The 19,641-nt window shown below is 36.9% G+C and overlaps 1 protein-coding gene across 1 annotated transcript; it reads right to left on the bottom strand.

Moving 5' to 3' along the window:
* Positions 1-9,316: 9,316 nt before the first annotated feature.
* slc38a8a (solute carrier family 38 member 8a) lies at positions 9,317-17,652 on the bottom strand. Its single transcript, XM_069172809.1, is given in 11 exon segments — positions 9,317-9,438; positions 10,371-10,422; positions 10,509-10,665; positions 10,668-10,725; positions 11,233-11,380; positions 11,817-11,931; positions 13,266-13,323; positions 14,405-14,509; positions 15,254-15,410; positions 15,750-15,948; positions 17,449-17,652. Coding segments are annotated over 11 exon segments (1,356 nt in total). The 3' UTR covers positions 9,317-9,335.
* Positions 17,653-19,641: the final 1,989 nt, after the last annotated feature.

The raw sequence follows: 19,641 nt of genomic DNA, 5'->3' as shown, positions 1-19,641 counted from the left end.
GTCAAAAATATGATAAAAAAGTCATACTATAGCATGTCGTCTAAAATATGATAAAAAAGTCATACTATAGCATGTCGTCTAAAATATGATAAAAAAGTCATACTATAGCATGTCGTCTAAAATATGATAAAAAAGTCATACTATAGCATGTCGTCTAAAATATGATAAAAAAGTCATACTATCGCATGTCGTCAAAAATATGATAAAAAAGTCATACTATAGCATGTCGTCTAAAATATGATAAAAAAGTCATACTATAGCATGTCGTCAAAAATATGATAAAAAAGTCAAACTATAACATGTCGTCTAAAATATGATAAAAAAAAGTCATACTGTAGCATGTCATCTAAAATATGATAAAAAAGTCATACTATAGCATGTCGTTAAAAATATGATAAAAAAAAGTCATACTATAGCATGTCGTCTAAAAAATTTTTTTATTTTATATACTTTATTAATCCCCGAGGGGAAATTTCTTCACTACAGCAGGGGGGCTCTCAGGGGGGAGCTGCTGCAGCAGGCTGCCACTAGCACAGCGCCAGGTAACCTGACCTGAGGTGCATGTTTTTTTTTTTTGGATGATGGGAGGAAGCAGGAGAACCCGGAGAGAACCCACGCAAGCACAGGGAGAACATACAAACTCCGCACAGAAAGGCCCAGGACCGGATTCGAACCCGGAACCTTTTTGCTGTGAGGCGACAATGCTAACCACTGCACCACCGTGCCGCCCTAAAATATGATAAAAAAAAAAAAGTCATACTATAGCATGTTGTCTAAAATATGATTAAAAAAAGTCATACTATAGCATGTCGTCAAAAATATGATAAAAAAGTCATACTATAGCATGTCGTCTAAAATATGATAAAAAAGTCATACTATAGCATGTCATCTAAAATATGATAAAAAAGTCATACTATAGCATGTCGTCAAAAATATGATAAAAAAAGTCATACTATAGCATGTCGTCTAAAATATGATAAAAAAAAAGTCATACTATAGCATGTCGTCAAAAATATGATAAAAAAAAGTCATACTATAGCATGTCGTCAAAAATATGATAAAAAAAAGTCATACTATAGCATGTCGTTAAAAATATGGTAAAAAAGCATGTCGTCTAAAATATGATAAAAAAAAAAAGTCATACTATAGCATGTCGTTAAAAATATGACAAAAAAAAGTCATACTATAGCATGTCGTCTAAAAATTTTTTTTATTTTATATACTTTATTAATCCCCGAGGGGAAATTTCTTCACTACAGCAGGGGGGCTCTCAGGGGGGAGCTGCTGCAGCAGGCTGCCACTAGCACAGCGCCAGGTAACCTGACCTGAGGTGCATGTTTTTTTTTTTTGGATGATGGGAGGAAGCAGGAGAACCCGGAGAGAACCCACGCAAGCACAGGGAGAACATACAAACTCCGCACAGAAAGGCCCAGGACCGGATTCGAACCCGGAACCTTTTTGCTGTGAGGCGACAATGCTAACCACTGCACCACCGTGCCACCCTAAAATATGATTAAAAAAAAAAAGTCATACTATAGCATGTTGTCTAAAATATGATTAAAAAAAGTCATACTATCGCATGTCGTCAAAAATATGATAAAAAAGTCATACTATAGCATGTCATCTAAAATATGATAAAAAAGTCATACTATAGCATGTCGTCAAAAATATGATAAAAAAGTCATACTATAGCATGTCGTCTAAAATATGATAAAAAAAAGTCATACTATAGCATGTCGTCTAAAATATGATTTAAAAAAGTCATACTATAGCATGTCGTCTAAAATATGATAAAAAAAAGTCATACTATAGTATGTCGTCAAAAATATGATAAAAAAAAGTCATACTATAGCATGTCTAAAATATGATTAAAAAAAGTCATACTATCGCATGTCGTCAAAAATATGATAAAAAAGTCATACTGTAGCATGTCATCTAAAATATGATAAAAAAAAGTCATACTATAGCATGTCGTCAAAAATATGATAAAAAAGTCATACTATAGCATGTCGTCTAAAATATGATAAAAAAAGTCATACTATAGCATATCGTCAAAAATATTATAAAAAAAAGTCATACTATAGCATGTCGTCTAAAATATGATAAAAAAAAGTCATACTATAGTATGTCGTCAAAAATATGATAAAAAAAAGTCATACTATAGCATGTCTAAAATATGATTAAAAAAAGTCATACTATCGCATGTCGTCAAAAATATGATAAAAAAAGTCATACTATAGCATGTCGTCAAAAATATTATAAAAAAAAAGTCATACTATAGCATGTCGTCTAAAATATGATAAAAAAAAGTCATACTATAGTATGTCGTCAAAAATATGATAAAAAAAAGTCATACTATAGCATGTCTAAAATATGATTAAAAAAAGTCATACTATCGCATGTCGTCAAAAATATGATAAAAAAGTCATACTATAGCATGTCGTCCAAAATATGATAAAAAAAATGTCATACTATAGCATGTCGTCTAAAATATGATAAAAACAAGTCATACTGTAGCATGTCATCTAAAATATGATAAAAAAGTCATACTATAGCATGTCGTCAAAAATATGATAAAAAAAAAGTCATACTATAGCATGTCGTCAAAAATATTATAAAAAAAAGTCATACTATAGCATGTCGTCTAAAATATGATAAAAAAAGTCATACTATAGCATGTCGTCAAAAATATGATAAAAAAAAGTCATACTATAGCATGTCATCTAAAATATGATAAAAAAAAGTCATACTATAGCATGTCGTCAAAAATATGATTAAAAAAAGTCATACTATCGCATGTCGTCAAAAATATGATAAAAAAGTCATACTATAGCATGTCGTCTAAAATATGATAAAAAAGTCATACTATAGCATGTCATCTAAAATATGATAAAAAAAAGTCATACTATAGCATGTCGTCAAAAATATGATAAAAAAGTCATACTATAGCATGTCGTCAAAAATATGATAAAAAAAAGTCATACTATCGCATGTCGTCAAAAATATGATAAAAAAGTCATACTATAGCATGTCGTCAAAAATATGATAAAAAAGTCATACTATAGCATGTCGTCCAAAATATGATAAAAAAAAAAAGTCATACTATAACATGTCTAAAATATGATAAAAAAGTCATACTATAGCATGTCGTCTAAAATATGATAAAAAAAAAAGTCATACTATAGCATGTCGTCAAAAATATGATAAAAAAAAAGTCATACTGTAGCATGTCATCTAAAATATGATAAAAAAGTCATACTATAGCATGTCGTCAAAAATATGATAAAAAAAAGTCATACTATCGCATGTCGTCAAAAATATGATAAAAAAGTCATACTATAGCATGTCGTCTAAAATATGATAAAAACAAGTCATACTATAGCATGTCGTCTAAAATATGATAAAAAAAAAAGTCATACTGTAGCATGTCATCTAAAATATGATAAAAAAGTCATACTGTAGCATGTCATCTAAAATATGATAAAAAAGTCATACTATAGCATGTCGTCAAAAATATGATAAAAAAAAGTCATACTATAGCATGTCGTCCAAAATATGATAAAAAAAAAAAAAAAAGTCATACTATAACATGTCTAAAATATGATAAAAAAGTCATACTATAGCATGTCGTCTAAAATATGATAAAAAAAAAGTCATACTATAGCATGTCGTCAAAAATATGATAAAAAAAAGTCATACTATAGCATGTCGTCTAAAAAATGATAAAAAAAAGTCATACTATAGTATGTCGTCAAAAATATGATAAAAAAAAGTCATACCATAGCATGTTGTCAAAAATATGATAAAAAAGTCATACTATAACATGTCTAAAATATGATAAAAAAAAGTCATACCATAGCATGTCGTCAAAAATATGATAAAAAAGTCATACTATAGCATGTCGTCTAAAATATGATTTAAAAAAGTCATACTATAGCATGTCGTCTAAAATATGATAAAAAAAAGTCATACTATAGTATGTCGTCAAAAATATGATAAAAAAAAGTCATACTATAGCATGTCTAAAATATGATTAAAAAAAGTCATACTATCGCATGTCGTCAAAAATATGATAAAAAAGTCATACTGTAGCATGTCATCTAAAATATGATAAAAAAAGTCATACTATAGCATGTCGTCAAAAATATGATAAAAAAGTCATACTATAGCATGTCGTCTAAAATATGATAAAAAAAGTCATACTATAGCATATCGTCAAAAATATTATAAAAAAAAGTCATACTATAGCATGTCGTCTAAAATATGATAAAAAAAAGTCATACTATAGTATGTCGTCAAAAATATGATAAAAAAAAGTCATACTATAGCATGTCTAAAATATGATTAAAAAAAGTCATACTATCGCATGTCGTCAAAAATATGATAAAAAAAGTCATACTATAGCATGTCGTCAAAAATATTATAAAAAAAAGTCATACTATCGCATGTCGTCAAAAATATGATAAAAAAGTCATACTATAGCATGTCGTCTAAAATATGATAAAAACAAGTCATACTATAGCATGTCGTCTAAAATATGATAAAAAAAAAAAGTCATACTGTAGCATGTCATCTAAAATATGATAAAAAAGTCATACTGTAGCATGTCATCTAAAATATGATAAAAAAGTCATACTATAGCATGTCGTCAAAAATATGATAAAAAAAAGTCATACTATAGCATGTCGTCCAAAATATGATAAAAAAAAAAAAAAAGTCATACTATAACATGTCTAAAATATGATAAAAAAGTCATACTATAGCATGTCGTCTAAAATATGATAAAAAAAAAGTCATACTATAGCATGTCGTCAAAAATATGATAAAAAAAAGTCATACTATAGCATGTCGTCTAAAAAATGATAAAAAAAAGTCATACTATAGTATGTCGTCAAAATATGATAAAAAAAAGTCATACCATAGCATGTCGTCAAAAATATGATAAAAAAGTCATACTATAACATGTCTAAAATATGATAAAAAAAAGTCATACCATAGCATGTCGTCAAAAATATGATAAAAAAGTCATACTATAGCATGTCGTCTAAAATATGATTTAAAAAAGTCATACTATAGCATGTCGTCTAAAATATGATAAAAAAAAGTCATACTATAGTATGTCGTCAAAAATATGATAAAAAAAAGTCATACTATAGCATGTCTAAAATATGATTAAAAAAAGTCATACTATCGCATGTCGTCAAAAATATGATAAAAAAGTCATACTGTAGCATGTCATCTAAAATATGATAAAAAAAGTCATACTATAGCATGTCGTCAAAAATATGATAAAAAAGTCATACTATAGCATGTCGTCTAAAATATGATAAAAAAAGTCATACTATAGCATATCGTCAAAATATTATAAAAAAAAGTCATACTATAGCATGTCGTCTAAAATATGATAAAAAAAAGTCATACTATAGTATGTCGTCAAAAATATGATAAAAAAAAGTCATACTATAGCATGTCTAAAATATGATTAAAAAAAGTTCATACTATCGCATGTCGTCAAAAATATGATAAAAAAAGTCATACTATAGCATGTCGTCAAAAATATTATAAAAAAAAGTCATACTATAGCATGTCGTCTAAAATATGATAAAAAAAAGTCATACTATAGTATGTCGTCAAAAATATGATAAAAAAAAGTCATACTATAGCATGTCTAAAATATGATTAAAAAAAGTCATACTATCGCATGTCGTCAAAAATATGATAAAAAAGTCATACTATAGCATGTCGTCCAAAATATGATAAAAAAAATGTCATACTATAGCATGTCGTCTAAAATATGATAAAAACAAGTCATACTGTAGCATGTCATCTAAAATATGATAAAAAAGTCATACTATAGCATGTCGTCAAAAATATGATAAAAAAAAAGTCATACTATAGCATGTCGTCAAAAATATTATAAAAAAAAGTCATACTATAGCATGTCGTCTAAAATATGATAAAAAAAGTCATACTATAGCATGTCGTCAAAAATATGATAAAAAAAAGTCATACTATAGCATGTCATCTAAAATATGATAAAAAAAAGTCATACTATAGCATGTCGTCAAAAATATGATTAAAAAAAGTCATACTATCGCATGTCGTCAAAAATATGATAAAAAAGTCATACTATAGCATGTCGTCTAAAATATGATAAAAAAGTCATACTATAGCATGTCATCTAAAATATGATAAAAAAAAGTCATACTATAGCATGTCGTCAAAAATATGATAAAAAAGTCATACTATAGCATGTCGTCAAAAATATGATAAAAAAAAGTCATACTATCGCATGTCGTCAAAAATATGATAAAAAAGTCATACTATAGCATGTCGTCAAAAATATGATAAAAAAGTCATACTATAGCATGTCGTCCAAAATATGATAAAAAAAAAAGTCATACTATAACATGTCTAAAATATGATAAAAAAAGTCATACTATAGCATGTCGTCTAAAATATGATAAAAAAAAAAAGTCATACTATAGCATGTCGTCAAAAATATGATAAAAAAAAAGTCATACTGTAGCATGTCATCTAAAATATGATAAAAAAGTCATACTATAGCATGTCGTCAAAAATATGATAAAAAAAAGTCATACTATCGCATGTCGTCAAAAATATGATAAAAAAGTCATACTATAGCATGTCGTCTAAAATATGATAAAAACAAGTCATACTATAGCATGTCGTCTAAAATATGATAAAAAAAAAAAGTCATACTGTAGCATGTCATCTAAAATATGATAAAAAAGTCATACTGTAGCATGTCATCTAAAATATGATAAAAAAGTCATACTATAGCATGTCGTCAAAAATATGATAAAAAAAAGTCATACTATAGCATGTCGTCCAAAATATGATAAAAAAAAAAAAAAAGTCATACTATAACATGTCTAAAATATGATAAAAAAGTCATACTATAGCATGTCGTCTAAAATATGATAAAAAAAAAGTCATACTATAGCATGTCGTCAAAAATATGATAAAAAAAAGTCATACTATAGCATGTCGTCTAAAAAATGATAAAAAAAAGTCATACTATAGTATGTCGTCAAAAATATGATAAAAAAAAGTCATACCATAGCATGTCGTCAAAAATATGATAAAAAAGTCATACTATAACATGTCTAAAATATGATAAAAAAAAGTCATACCATAGCATGTCGTCAAAAATATGATAAAAAAGTCATACTATAGCATGTCGTCTAAAATATGATAAAAAAAGTCATACTATAGCATGTCGTTAAAAATATGATAAAAAAAAAGTCATACTATAGCATGTCGTCAAAAATATGATAAAAAAAAGTCATACTATAACATGTCTAAAATATGATTTCAAAAAAAGTCATACTATAGCATGTCGTCTAAAATATGATAAAAAAAAGTCATACTATAGCATGTCGTCTAAAATATGATAAAAAAAAGTCATACTATAGCATGTCGTCTAAAATATGATAAAAAAAAAAAAGTCATACTATAGCATGTCGTCTAAAATATGATTACAAAAAAGTCATACTATAGCATGTCGTCTAAAATATGATAAAAAAAAAAGTCATACTATAGCATGTCGTCTAAAATATGATAAAAAAAAGTCATACAATAACATGTCTAAAATATGATTAAAAAAAAAGTCATACTATAGCATGTCGTCCAAAATATGATAAAAAAGTCATACTATAGCATGTTGTCTAAAATATGATAAAAAATGTCATACTATAGCATGTCGTCAAAAATATGATAAAAAAGTCATACTATAGCATGTCGTTAAAAATATGGTAAAAAAGTCATACTATAGCATGTCGTTAAAAATATGGTAAAAAAGTCATACTATAGCATGTCGTTAAAAATATGGTAAAAAAGTCATACTATAGCATGTCAAAAATATGATAAAAAAAAGTCATACTATAGCATGTCAAAAATATGATAAAAAAAAGTCATACTATAGCATGTTGTCTAAAGAAAATCGGAAAATAAGTCAAACTATAGTATGTCATCCATAAAGTGGAAAAAAAGTCAATAGAATATGTCCACCAAAAAAAAAAGTGCTATTAAATCGTATCATTCTTGCAAGTAAAGGTGTTAACGGTTAAGACGCAGCGCTCGCGAAACAGATTCACAGGATTTCATATAAAAATGATTTTATTCAGTTATCTTTTCCTTCTCCTAATATTGACTTTTAATACGACTACTTTTCACATCTAACTCATCCAAATTTAAGAATGAACCTTTTTTTTTTTCTTCTTTAAAACATACAAAATAGATGACCTATTTACAGAAACATCAAATTCTCCTCCTCCTCGTTATCTTTGTCCGCTCAGCGCTTTACGGCTCCGCAGTAGAAAACAAACCAGTCCTGGAAATATTCAGTCGGGTCTTTTTCTCGTGACATCCTCCAGTGGAAACATGCAAACGGGGTAAATTATCAAAGAGCTTTATCATAAAAAGGAGAGCATGAAGCTTCCCTGGTATACTGGCACCACGTTTGTCTTTCAAGTTAACAATTTCATATTTTTGGTTTTACTCTCAAAAAAGAAAATCCTCATCTCGCTGAAGTACGACTCAGAAAACGTAATTCCGCTCTGAGCGTCCGACTGGAAATTAATCAAATTTCCCATCAGGGATTTGAATTATTATCGCTGGTGTCATCACAGATGTTGCAGCAGAATAATTTCCTTCATTCATCACACAGATTAACATGAATTTTATCCTGATAGCTTCTCCAGTCAGAGACGTTTGGTTTGTTATTATTTACCAGCGTCAGAGTCGTACATCAAAACGTCTGTTTGAAATCACTTTTAAAGGTTTAATAGAAGTTCTATTAATTTTACCAACGCGTTTTTTTTTTCACTCTTTCTGCTTTTTCTGTGTCTTTATATGATAATATTCTAAAAATAAAGTCGAAACAACAGAAACTCTCTCTGCAGGACTATCAGTGTGCCATGTAAAGGAAGGGTCGCAGGTTGCCTTGGTTACCAATTAAAATGAATAAAAATAGATAAATAACATCTTAAAAATAGCAGTGAGCTTTAATGTTTGGTTAACGTACACCAAGAAATGAAACGCAGGACGTGAACCGATGAAGATCGACAAAACTGCAGGAAAAAAAACCTGAGGACGTCAGTGTGATGTCAGACAGAAACTAGAAGCAGCCAAGCCATCTGAAAGTAACATCCCTTAAAGATGGAGGGAGGGAGGGAGGGAAGGAAAGAGGGAGGGAAGGAAAGAGGGAGGGGAGGGAAGGTGGGAGGGAGGGAGGATTCAGTCGCTACTGTCTCTGTAAAAAAAAACACCAAAAAAAAAACCCACACAAAAAACGCCGAATCAGCGAGGAGTCAGATCCTTCCGAGCATCTCCATGACGGCGAGGGTGCTGCTCTGGCCGAAGATGAAGGTGCCGCAGATGAGGGTCACGGCCCCCCACGCCGTGAGGACCACTCTGGGGGAGGAGAGGTGAAGGTGAGACGCTGAGGGACAACGATGGAGGCAGGCCTTCGATTTTGAAGACACATTAACGGGTCTGAATTCATGTTCTGACCCGTAAAATAAATGATCCTTTATTTGAAGCCGTTTGCCACACAGATTGAAATATTCTTTACTGATGGTGTTTCAGTCGATTCTACGTCACCCGCCCGCCGGTAGCTGTAACCTGACTGCACCACAGGCCTGTCAATCAAACAGACACGCCCCCAAAAACAGGTCTTCTTGAATCTTCTTTTCTAATGAATGAGGGATTATTTTCAGATGGACCTCCAGAAAACTAATAAGAAGGAGTGACTTTAGCTAACAACACCGAGATAACTGATGGACACATTTTATTCACTTTGGATTTGATGAGAGAAGTTGAATGGGAGTCTATGGAGCCGGAGGCTTTTTGGAGCCGACCTCTAGTGGCCCTCGCTGGTATTGCAGCTTAAAATTGCTTCCGCCTCATTTTTTAGAGCCCGGAGCTACGAACACTTTTATAAACTTTTGGGTTGTTCGCTGAATAAAAAAAGTGAAACCCTTTTCTTGTTGTTCAGGTGTTTCACTGAAGATGGAGCTTTTAAATTAAAATGGTCAACTTATAACAACTTTTAAACCTCTTTTTTAAAACATGTAACTGTAACTTTTTATTAATGTCATCTGTTTTATGGTTGTTTTATATGATCATTGTGTTGTTTGGATTTTAACGTTTATTTTAATTTACATGTTTTGTTTTGATGACTTATTTCATGTATTTATTATTACTGTTGACATGAATATTCAGACAAACGGAGGAAGTTTCACTTCACTTCTGCAACTCGCTTCGTTCTTTGTCTCTTCATTGAGTTGTCACCGGGACGTTTATTTGTATTACATTAACATTTAAATGATTTTTTTTTCCCTCACCTGGTCTTCCAGGATACGGGCTCAGACTGCATGGCAAACATCAGACAGAGTCCTGTTCAAACACGGACGCCGGCGTTAGCGGGGACGTCGGCAACATTTTGGTGATTTACATTTGGTGGGTGGTGACGAGGGCGCTACCTGGGAAGATGAAGATGAAGAAGGCGCTGATCCCTCCGATGACGCCGATGACTTTGCTGATGTCGGGCACGAACACGGCGATGAGCAGCGTCACGGATATCCACAGGACCGTCACGATGTAGCGGCCCCGGTTTTCGAAGCCCGCCTCGTCCTCGGGTCGCTGCGCCGCCGCCGCCGCCGCCGCCGCCAGCTCAGCAGGGGGTCCATGAGCACCGATCTGATGAGCAGAAGTTAGTTTGACACGCATTCCCAAAGGTTACAACTCTTTCTGTTGTTTTCCAGGATGATGCACTCAAAGGAGTCCAAAAAAAGAAGCGTGAAACATCAGACACTAGTCTTGGCTATGTAGAGGAAAGGGGGCGGGGCCTACCGACGTAAAGAATTTTCAAACTAAAAGCGTCTGAGGAAGCTTGCAGATGTTCCTGAACACAAAAAAGTGTTTATTTTTCCACCAACTGCTGCCGGACAGAAGAATCAGAGTGTTTATTGAGCGTGTTCAAACAGAAAACACGTTGATTTCTGGGTAAAATAAATAAAGCTGCAGATATTTCGGCGGGTGGAGGTTATTTCCGGTCGGTGCAGAACGGCAGATTTGAAACAAACACTGGTGTTCGGGAACCTTTGCCATGAAACCACCGTGGGAAAACTTCACATCTCAGATGACTGCGAATGGTTTCAGTTAAAGTGAGAAGAATGAAGAAGATGGAAGCGGCTCGCGGCTCACCTGCCCAGCAGCAGGATGATGGGAAAGACGGTGATGATGGAGATGGCGAACAGCAGCCTGGCGATGAGCATCAGGACGTCGTTGGCCCTGTAGGACATCAAAATGTCGGCCTTCACGTTGTTTCCGAACGTCAGGTACCCATAAACCCCTGAAACAGAGACACACCTTTCCTTTTTTTTTTTTTTTTTTACAGTGGAGCTGTGTCCCTAAAACTCGTGTAATTCAAAACATAATCAAAGATTTGTAATGTGGAATTTCTGTATAATAATCTTCATTGAATAAAGTAAAGACTTCAGTGAATTTCTCCACATTTCCGTACATGTTTTGGAGGTCAAATAAATTCTTTCTTAAATCTCAAGCTCTTACAAACGTGTGGGAATTATTAGCCTGGCCTTTCTTTTTTTTTTTAAATATGGGCTCTGATGATGTTTTCCACAGAGATATTTTGGTGCTTTTATTGTTGAATGATTTGCATTCATAAATAACTGGAGCTAAAAATGAAATAGTAGTAATAGCAAAAAAAAAAAAAAAAGCAGGTAAACTGTGAGGTGAGATGGACGGGCAGCCGGAGGAAATGGACGGACCTGTGAGGGAGTAAATGACGAGGCAGCACAACATGGACACCACGGAGATGAGGACCCAGTGGGAGAGCCGCTGGTTCTCCATGCTGCTGTAGATGGCGATGGACGCCTCGTGGCACTGCAACAAACACCAGAGAGAGAAACTAAAGCCAAACATTGGATTTTTTTTTTTTTTTTTTTTTTCCCCCATCGAGGATTCCAAAGGCGTTATTATCAGCCGGTGGGATGAACTGAGCGGCCTCAGGAATCGAATGAACGGAGCTTGGAGTTAAACCATCGCAGATTTCAGGATGTTGTCCCCACTTGATCCCGGCTGCCATTGAACCGTTTCAAAAAAAAAAAAAAAAAAATCTCGTTTCCCCTCTCCCGCCCCCTCCTCTCCTTTCAGGGTCTTGTCAGCTTTCCTTTCAGCACCCTTCACACTGCAATCACTCCCCCGAGGCAGCGTGTGTGTGTGTGTGTGTGTGTGTGTGTGTGTGTGTGTGTTCGTGTGTTCGAGAGGACATGCATCAATCCCCTTTTCTTTTTCTTTTTTTTTGCACTTTCCCCTCTTTTTTATTAGATCTCGCCAGATCTGCCTTTGGAGGGTTTGTTGGGGGGGTGGGGGGGGGGAGTTGCCTTGGCAACCTAGGAAGTGACACATCAGTCTGCCCTGCTTCAGATTGACACAATGATGTTTTTTTTCTACCCTGCGATTAAATATGAAAAAGCTCGCTTCCCCGCCGAGCTCAGCGAGATCCGGCGCCGCTGACCTTCAACTCCGCCGGTTAAACAAAGTCAGCGGAGGAAAAAAACTAAAAGCAGCATCTGTCGCTTTCTTTTTATGGAAAGACGTGTTTCCTGCTTTACCTCAAATTGTTTTAGAAGCAAATCCTGAAACCCAAACTATGTCTAAGAATGAAAAACACAAGCTGTGATTCGGGTGAACTTCTTGATTTAACGTTTTGTCGACGCCTTCTGTTACGCTCTTCAGATTGAGCGAATGAGGGCCGGAGGGGGAAAAATGTCAAGTGACGGGAGTCGTCAGATGATGTCATGATCCATCAGTCGCCTGTTTGAAAGGTGCGCTTCACTTTTTAGAGAGTACTTATATACTAAATACCTTCTGATTCATCACCGAACAGATTAGAGGATTTAAAATATCTTCCTGTTAGTCAGTTGAAGTTGACTTGTTGCTTATTGAAAGAAATGTCTACGTTTCTTTTTGGCCGCAAAAAAATATAAAAATAATACGGAGAGACTTAAACGGCAGCAAAAAGGTTTAATCAACTTGTTTAGCAACGGTTTGAATCTAAAGTCGCGCTGCAGCTTCAAGGTCAAATCACGTAGATGATTCCTCGTCTGCAGACAGCAGCAACTTCACAACGCAAGAAAACACGTTAACCAAGTCTCGCTCGGTCGTACGTGAAAAAAAAAGAAAAAAAGGACAACATTTCAAATAGTTGCACTCACTTGGAAAGCGAAGCAGATGGTCGGGATGACGCTGAACATGGAGGCCCAGGAACTCATCCTGCACACCAGACAGGAGGACAGTCAGTTTTCTGACAGTTAACAAAACACCACGAGGAGAAGAAGAAGACGAGGAGGAGGAGCAGGAGGAAGAGGAGGAGGAGGAAGAAAAAGAAGAAAAAGAGGGGGAGGAAGAAGAAGAAAAAGAAGAAGAAGAAGAAGAAGAAGAAGAAGAAGAAGAGGGGGAGGAAGAAGAAGAAAAAGAAGAAGAAGAAGGAGTAGATTTAGAGACGCTTCACTCCAGAATTCATCCATCAGCTGGTGAAAGTCGATGATCGGAGCGCAGCGTCTGAAAAAGGCGACGCCGGAGGGTTCAAGGAGAAGACGGCGCCTCCGGCCCGGTGGCCCGGATTCACCGCAGATTTATGGAGGACACTTTATGAAAGCCGCGTTTACCTGGAAGCAACCTCAATAACGGGCACATGCTCTGGTTTAAAAAAGAATTAACGAGACAGAAAAGACGACCTAGAAGACCGAAGCTGTTCCGAAAAAAAAAAAGAAAAGAAAAAAGAAAAGCCGCATTAAAATCCTATTTTGTAACCGCCGAGCTGTGAAAATAAGATTCGTCAGTCGTGCAAACAACAGACGGCAAAAGCTTGTGTTCACAGTGAAGCGGATTCAGACTCAAACTCAGGCAACACAAATAGAAAAATGTCTCTTTATCAGCAGCAAACAGAAATAACACAATTACGTCATCAGTTTTTTTCTTTATTAAGATTTGACAATAAAGAAACTTTATGTTCCTTATTAGCCAGAATTTTTTAAAAAAAAAGTAAACGTACCTGAACCGAAAAGCGTAAATGTTTGGCGAACCGGTCCACTAAAAACAACACAACCGACATTTTCTACAAAACGGTTTGTAAAAAAATAAATAAAACAAACTGCACGGCTGAACACGAGCGAGTTCACCACGGCAACGATAACTCAACCAGCGGAGACAGTTTATCTCAAGTCCAAGTCTGACTTCACGTTTTGTGACCAGTGGAGCAAATAGATTATTTGGAGCCCAGGGTCCCATCGTTTGTCCCTCACACACACACACACACACACACACACACACACACACACACACTCGTACGTACCCGCTGCTGTAGAGAGGCGTGTCGTGGACCAGAGCCGACGGCGTGCTGTGGTATCTGATGATGATGGCGACGGTCAGGTAGGTCGCAGCCAGAGTTCCCAGGACGCTGCAGGGAGGACGAAGGAGACAAAACGCCGGCTTCAGACGGACATCGAGACAGACGCCGGGACATTTAAAGTTAAAGTGAAATGGATGAAACAGATGAACCGAAACCCCGACTCCCCCCTTTCTCCCCCTTTCTCCCCCCTCCGCCTCCCTCCCCTCCCCTCTCCCTCAAGGTCAAGCACGATGGATGAGGTCACGGGCAGCCGGTCGTTCATCAACATCTGGTTTCAAATCAAACGCACCGAAGGTCACACAGTTATAAGTCGACACTGTAACTCTCAGTGTAATAATACCATTCAGTAGAGGAGAATGTCGTGTATGCAATGTTTATCACTGGGGGGGGGACCCTTAGCAACGACCCCTAGCAACAGAGACCAGGTCGTTTTTCGTACGTTTTTATTGCTTTCTAGAGATACAGAACATAGAAACACTAAACTGCCCCGCCAGCTCAGTCTGGTTGGAACAAAGATATCTGATGAACAAAGATATCTATCTGATGAACAAAGATATCCGATGAACAAAGACATCCGATGAACAAAGATATCCGATGAACAAAGATATAACTCGTGTTTTTAAGATTTTAAAAACGACTTATATATATATATGTATATATATATTATAGGTATAATGCATCATGTATATCGTGCTCTCTTACAGGACTTGCGGTGTTATCTGTCAAAAGAACAACAATGTAAATGAAAAATGAAAAACTAAAAGCCTGCCACCACACGGTGCGACACCTGACCTGATGTATTTCTGGATGCTGATCTCTTTGGAGACGGACAGCGGCAGGATGAGGAAGACGCAGAGCAGCAGCAGGGCGAAGCGCTGGTCCGTGTAGAAGTGGTACGGCATCTCTGACTTCGGCAAACCGGTGACCACCTCGTAGAAGGAGTCGCTCACTGACGGACGCACAAAGATGCGACGTGAAACCGGGGAATCCAGAAAAATGCAAAGAAAAAAAAATGCAAACGTGGCAAACTACAGCTGTAAAACCGGCCTCAGGAGAACCCGACGTAAAGTCCAGCAATCCAGATTTTATTACAAAGTTCAGCCGGTTTACAACCGAAAATAATTCGTTTTCCTGACACTATTCCATAACTCTCAATTTATACGAAGGCAGATTAAGACGTGTTAAACTCTATCAAATATAATCAAAACACACGTAACAAATTTGTTTTTTGCCGTCATTTATAGATTTCCGCCTTTCTGTAAATTAAAAAAAAAAAAAGCCGACTCACACTTCTCCAGCTGGTCGTCCAGGATGACCAGGAAGGCCACGGAGATCATGAAGAGGTTGAAGACGAAGCAGACCTCGCACAGCTGCCCGATGGACGGCCCGCACACCTCCTTCACCACCGCCTGGTAGGTGCACTGGCCGCTGATGGACGACGAGTAGCCCAGGATGATCAGGCCGCTGACCAGGAAGACGAGCGAGATCTGAGGAAGGTCAAAGAAAATCGGTCATCTGGACTCAGATTACAGATTTGTTTGCCTATTTGTAAAAACATTTCTGTTTTTACTTGTTTCTGGGCAAGAATTCACTTTTTTTTAATTAATCTTCATGTAAATTACAGCAAACGGCTGTGATGGGAAACACATGGATGAATGTTGGACGTTAAGTCTACTTAATAAAAAAAATTTTAAAAATACTTACTGGATTCAAATGAAAAATGACACCAATGGAAAAAAAAAAGAATATAAAAAAAAACTTAAAACGTTTCCCAGAGGAGATAAAAAAAATAAAAACATGCAGACTAAGAGAAAATGCTAATATTTACAGATGTTCCCTAAACGTCTCACACCCACACCTATCAATTTACAGACAATCAGTAGATGTCACAATTTACAGACGTCCCCTAAACGCCTCAAATACAGACGGTCAGTCGATGATACAATTTACGGACTTCCCTTAGACTATCAGTAGATGCTACTATTTACAGACGTCCCCTAAACGCCTCACAAACAGACTACAATTTCTTGCACGTAGAATAACAGTAGGTGCTACTATTTACCGACGTTCCCTAAACGCCTCCTGCAGGCTAAGCATGTTTGCTGATGCATTGCCCATTTAAAAAAAAAAAAAAAGTTTTATTATCTGAAATCTTGCTATTTAATGCTTTTTTTCTGCCCCCTGGTGGCCGAAAATGAATTAATGCAGCTTTAAATAAAATCAAAATCGTCACTGAAATATATTTTAAAGGTTTTTGTGCGACAAAAACTTTGTTTCAGGGCAAGATTTGAATCCAACTTTGAAACTGGAGGACGCGTCTGAGGAGCAGGCAGAAAACAGATGGTCCTGCCGACATTAAAGGCAAACAGAGGACACAGAAACTCAATCTTTTTTCTTCTTTTTTTTTCAGAGAAGAAAGTAACAGATCCTCTACCATCTTTCACTGGCTGGTGATTTATCCACAAAGACTGTCAAAGTTAGAAAAGGAGGGCAGCCGGGGACAGCCGGAGAATAACGCCGTGATTTATATTTTCCATCCAACACCGGTTTGATCTGAGGAGAACAAGTGGAACAGGAATTCACGGTGACTCTTCGCAGAATCACTTCCATTTTTCTCAGGATTCAAAAAAAAGTTGCACTGCAGCCGTGTGAGCGACGGACTGGAAAAAGAAGATGTGAGAAGTGGAAGAAAAAAAAACAAAGTCGGGCCGATAAGGAGAAAGTGCAGCCAAAAGTGGAGAGGTTAAGTCAAACGTGACCTCTCCTGTCAGGTGGAACAGATCACAATCTGCCCAACTGATCTCAGAGGAGCTCAGCTGTCAGGACAGAAGATTCATATCCTCAGAAATAAACTCCCAATATCAATAAATATGCTGATAACGAAGCTTTGAAGAAGCAGTTTGAGATGCCAGAAGTCAGAAAAGCAGAAAGACTTCATATTTTTTTTTATGACGTCAGAATAAGTAAATAAACGAATAAATGCCCACCAGCTCCACGGAGATCGCGCTGCGGATCCCTCCGGCTCTCTCGAAGGCCCAGGGGAAGTTGAGGAGCCCGGCGCCCAGGGCGGACTTCAGCATGATGAAAATGGCCCCCATGGAGCCGAGCCGGGGCCCCACGTGCAGCGGGGGGTTGGCCGAGGCCGAGGCCGAAGTCAGCAGGCTGATGCTCTCTCTGGCCAGCTCCTCCATCGCTCTGACCGGCGCGAGGCTTTCGCAGCGGGACGCGGACAGGTGGATGGTCGCTCCGTCAGCTCTCTGCTGCTCCGCGAGCGCCGCTGCGCTCTGAGGGCCGCAGCCGCCCACCGAGCGAGGTGAGCCGGGTGGAGGGAGGGGGGAAGGGTGGGTCTGATGGAGGTGCCGCCGCTGCTGCCTTCAGGGGCTGCTCGGAAACTTTTACTCTTCAACTTTTGATGCAGTGGTCAGAAGGTGTCGTGGGCTGTTTTATATTTATCATGACGCATGTATTTGTTTATTTAGCTTATTTGATTGTTAGTCCTTTTTTTATTTAAATTTTGTAATAATAATAATGATGATGATTATTAAATTAGTCACAACTTTGGAAAATCTAGGAATCACACACTTTAATGAATCTATTAAAAGCTCATCAATACTCTGTGACTGAATTTGTTTTGTTCAAATTAGTTTGTATATCACAAGAAAAAAAGTAAAAACAACTTTTTTAATAATCATTTTGTAGCCTGAAAGGTGACATTTCCTACAATAACCACAATTGAAACTTTTAATCACTGAATTAGTGAATTATATTCTGTCTGTTTTGCTTATTAATAGTAAGAAATGTGCACCAATATTTAATCTGTCTCAGAGATTTATAAAGCGTTTACACTATAATTTATGTTTACTTTTTTTATTTATTCGAAACAAATATTACTGTACATTTTTTCAGAGGATGTCTCATCCTAAATGTCCTGACAATAAAATAATACGTTTTAAGAGTGAGCACCATCAGTTACACGGGTCAACACACTCTTGTAAGGCAGGAAAAGACGGAGGGTGGTGTTCGTAGTCGGAGCTGAATGTGGCCAACTTTCCTTTACTAATTATGAAGAATAAAAGTCAAGGTTGGCACCTTTGTTCATTATCCTGAGTATACCCACAAAGAGACATGTGTGTGTGTGTGTGTGTGTGTGTGTGTGTGTGTGTGTGTGTGTGTGTGTGTGTGTGTGTGTTTCCTGGCTCACTGTCAAATGCGGTGATGTCAGTAAATGAGGGAGAAGAAAATGTGGGGAGCAGGAATGTGAAAGCTCCATGACTGAAGGGGAAGCCGGATAAAAGCAGCGTCAGAGACGCGTTTAAAATGTTCTCCGGGCTGTCTGTTAAAAAGACAGACGCGACTCAATGAGAGCAACGAGACTGCAGGGAATTGGAGGAAGGAGGAGGAGGAGGAGGAGGAGGAGGAGGAGAAGGAGGAGGAGGAGAAGAAGGAGGACGAGGACGAGGAGGAGGAGGAGGACGAGGAGGAGGAAAGGTGTGAGGAGGCCTCTGTGGGGTCAGATTCTCGTGTCCCGCCCCGCCGGTCTGGACATCACATGCAGTGAAAGCAAGCCGAGGTGGTCTTGAAATGCGGATATGAAAAAAATGTTTTTAACAGTTCTGGTCTAAGCTGCGATTAAACCAATCTGATTATGCTTTAGGTTATAAAACATGTTAAACCGGATTATAGTCAATGAATCTGGCCTTTCTGTTCTTGTTCCGTGTTGTTTATCGGCGGTAGGAGTCGCTACACCTTTATTTTTCCTGCCACTTCCTCCGTCTTCCCTCTTCCTGTAAAAACTCTCATCGTCTTTGGATTCCCGCCTGATCGTGTCTACAACTCATCCTGCTGCAGCCTTTTCACTGTATATAAAAGTGGACGTGGGTCTGAAAAATGAGGCCTATGCGGAGGCGCCTTAATCTGCAGTACCACCGACTGCCACTAGATGTCGCCCCAAAAAGCCTCCTCTGCATCGGCCTCATTTTTCAGACGGCGGAAGCTGCACTCCACTTTTGTATACAGTCTGTGATATGATGGCGCCGGCCGATATCCGAACTCGAGGCTTCACAACGGCCGTTCACAAACCAAACGGGTGACATCACTGCTGGTTGCCGCTCGGCTGCAGCTCGTCCGGCCTGGAAGGAGAAGTAAACATCTCCGAAGGGTCTACAAGTGTCCAGCAGAAG

The sequence above is a fragment of the Embiotoca jacksoni genome, unplaced genomic scaffold, assembly GCF_022577435.1.
Source record: "Embiotoca jacksoni isolate LCO1_2020_lvr unplaced genomic scaffold, fEmbJac1.0.p SCAF_55, whole genome shotgun sequence".
Classification (NCBI taxonomy): Eukaryota; Metazoa; Chordata; class Actinopteri; family Embiotocidae; genus Embiotoca; species Embiotoca jacksoni.
The sequence above is the reverse complement of the archived record's forward strand: the minus strand, read 5'-3'. Positions and strand labels throughout refer to the sequence as shown.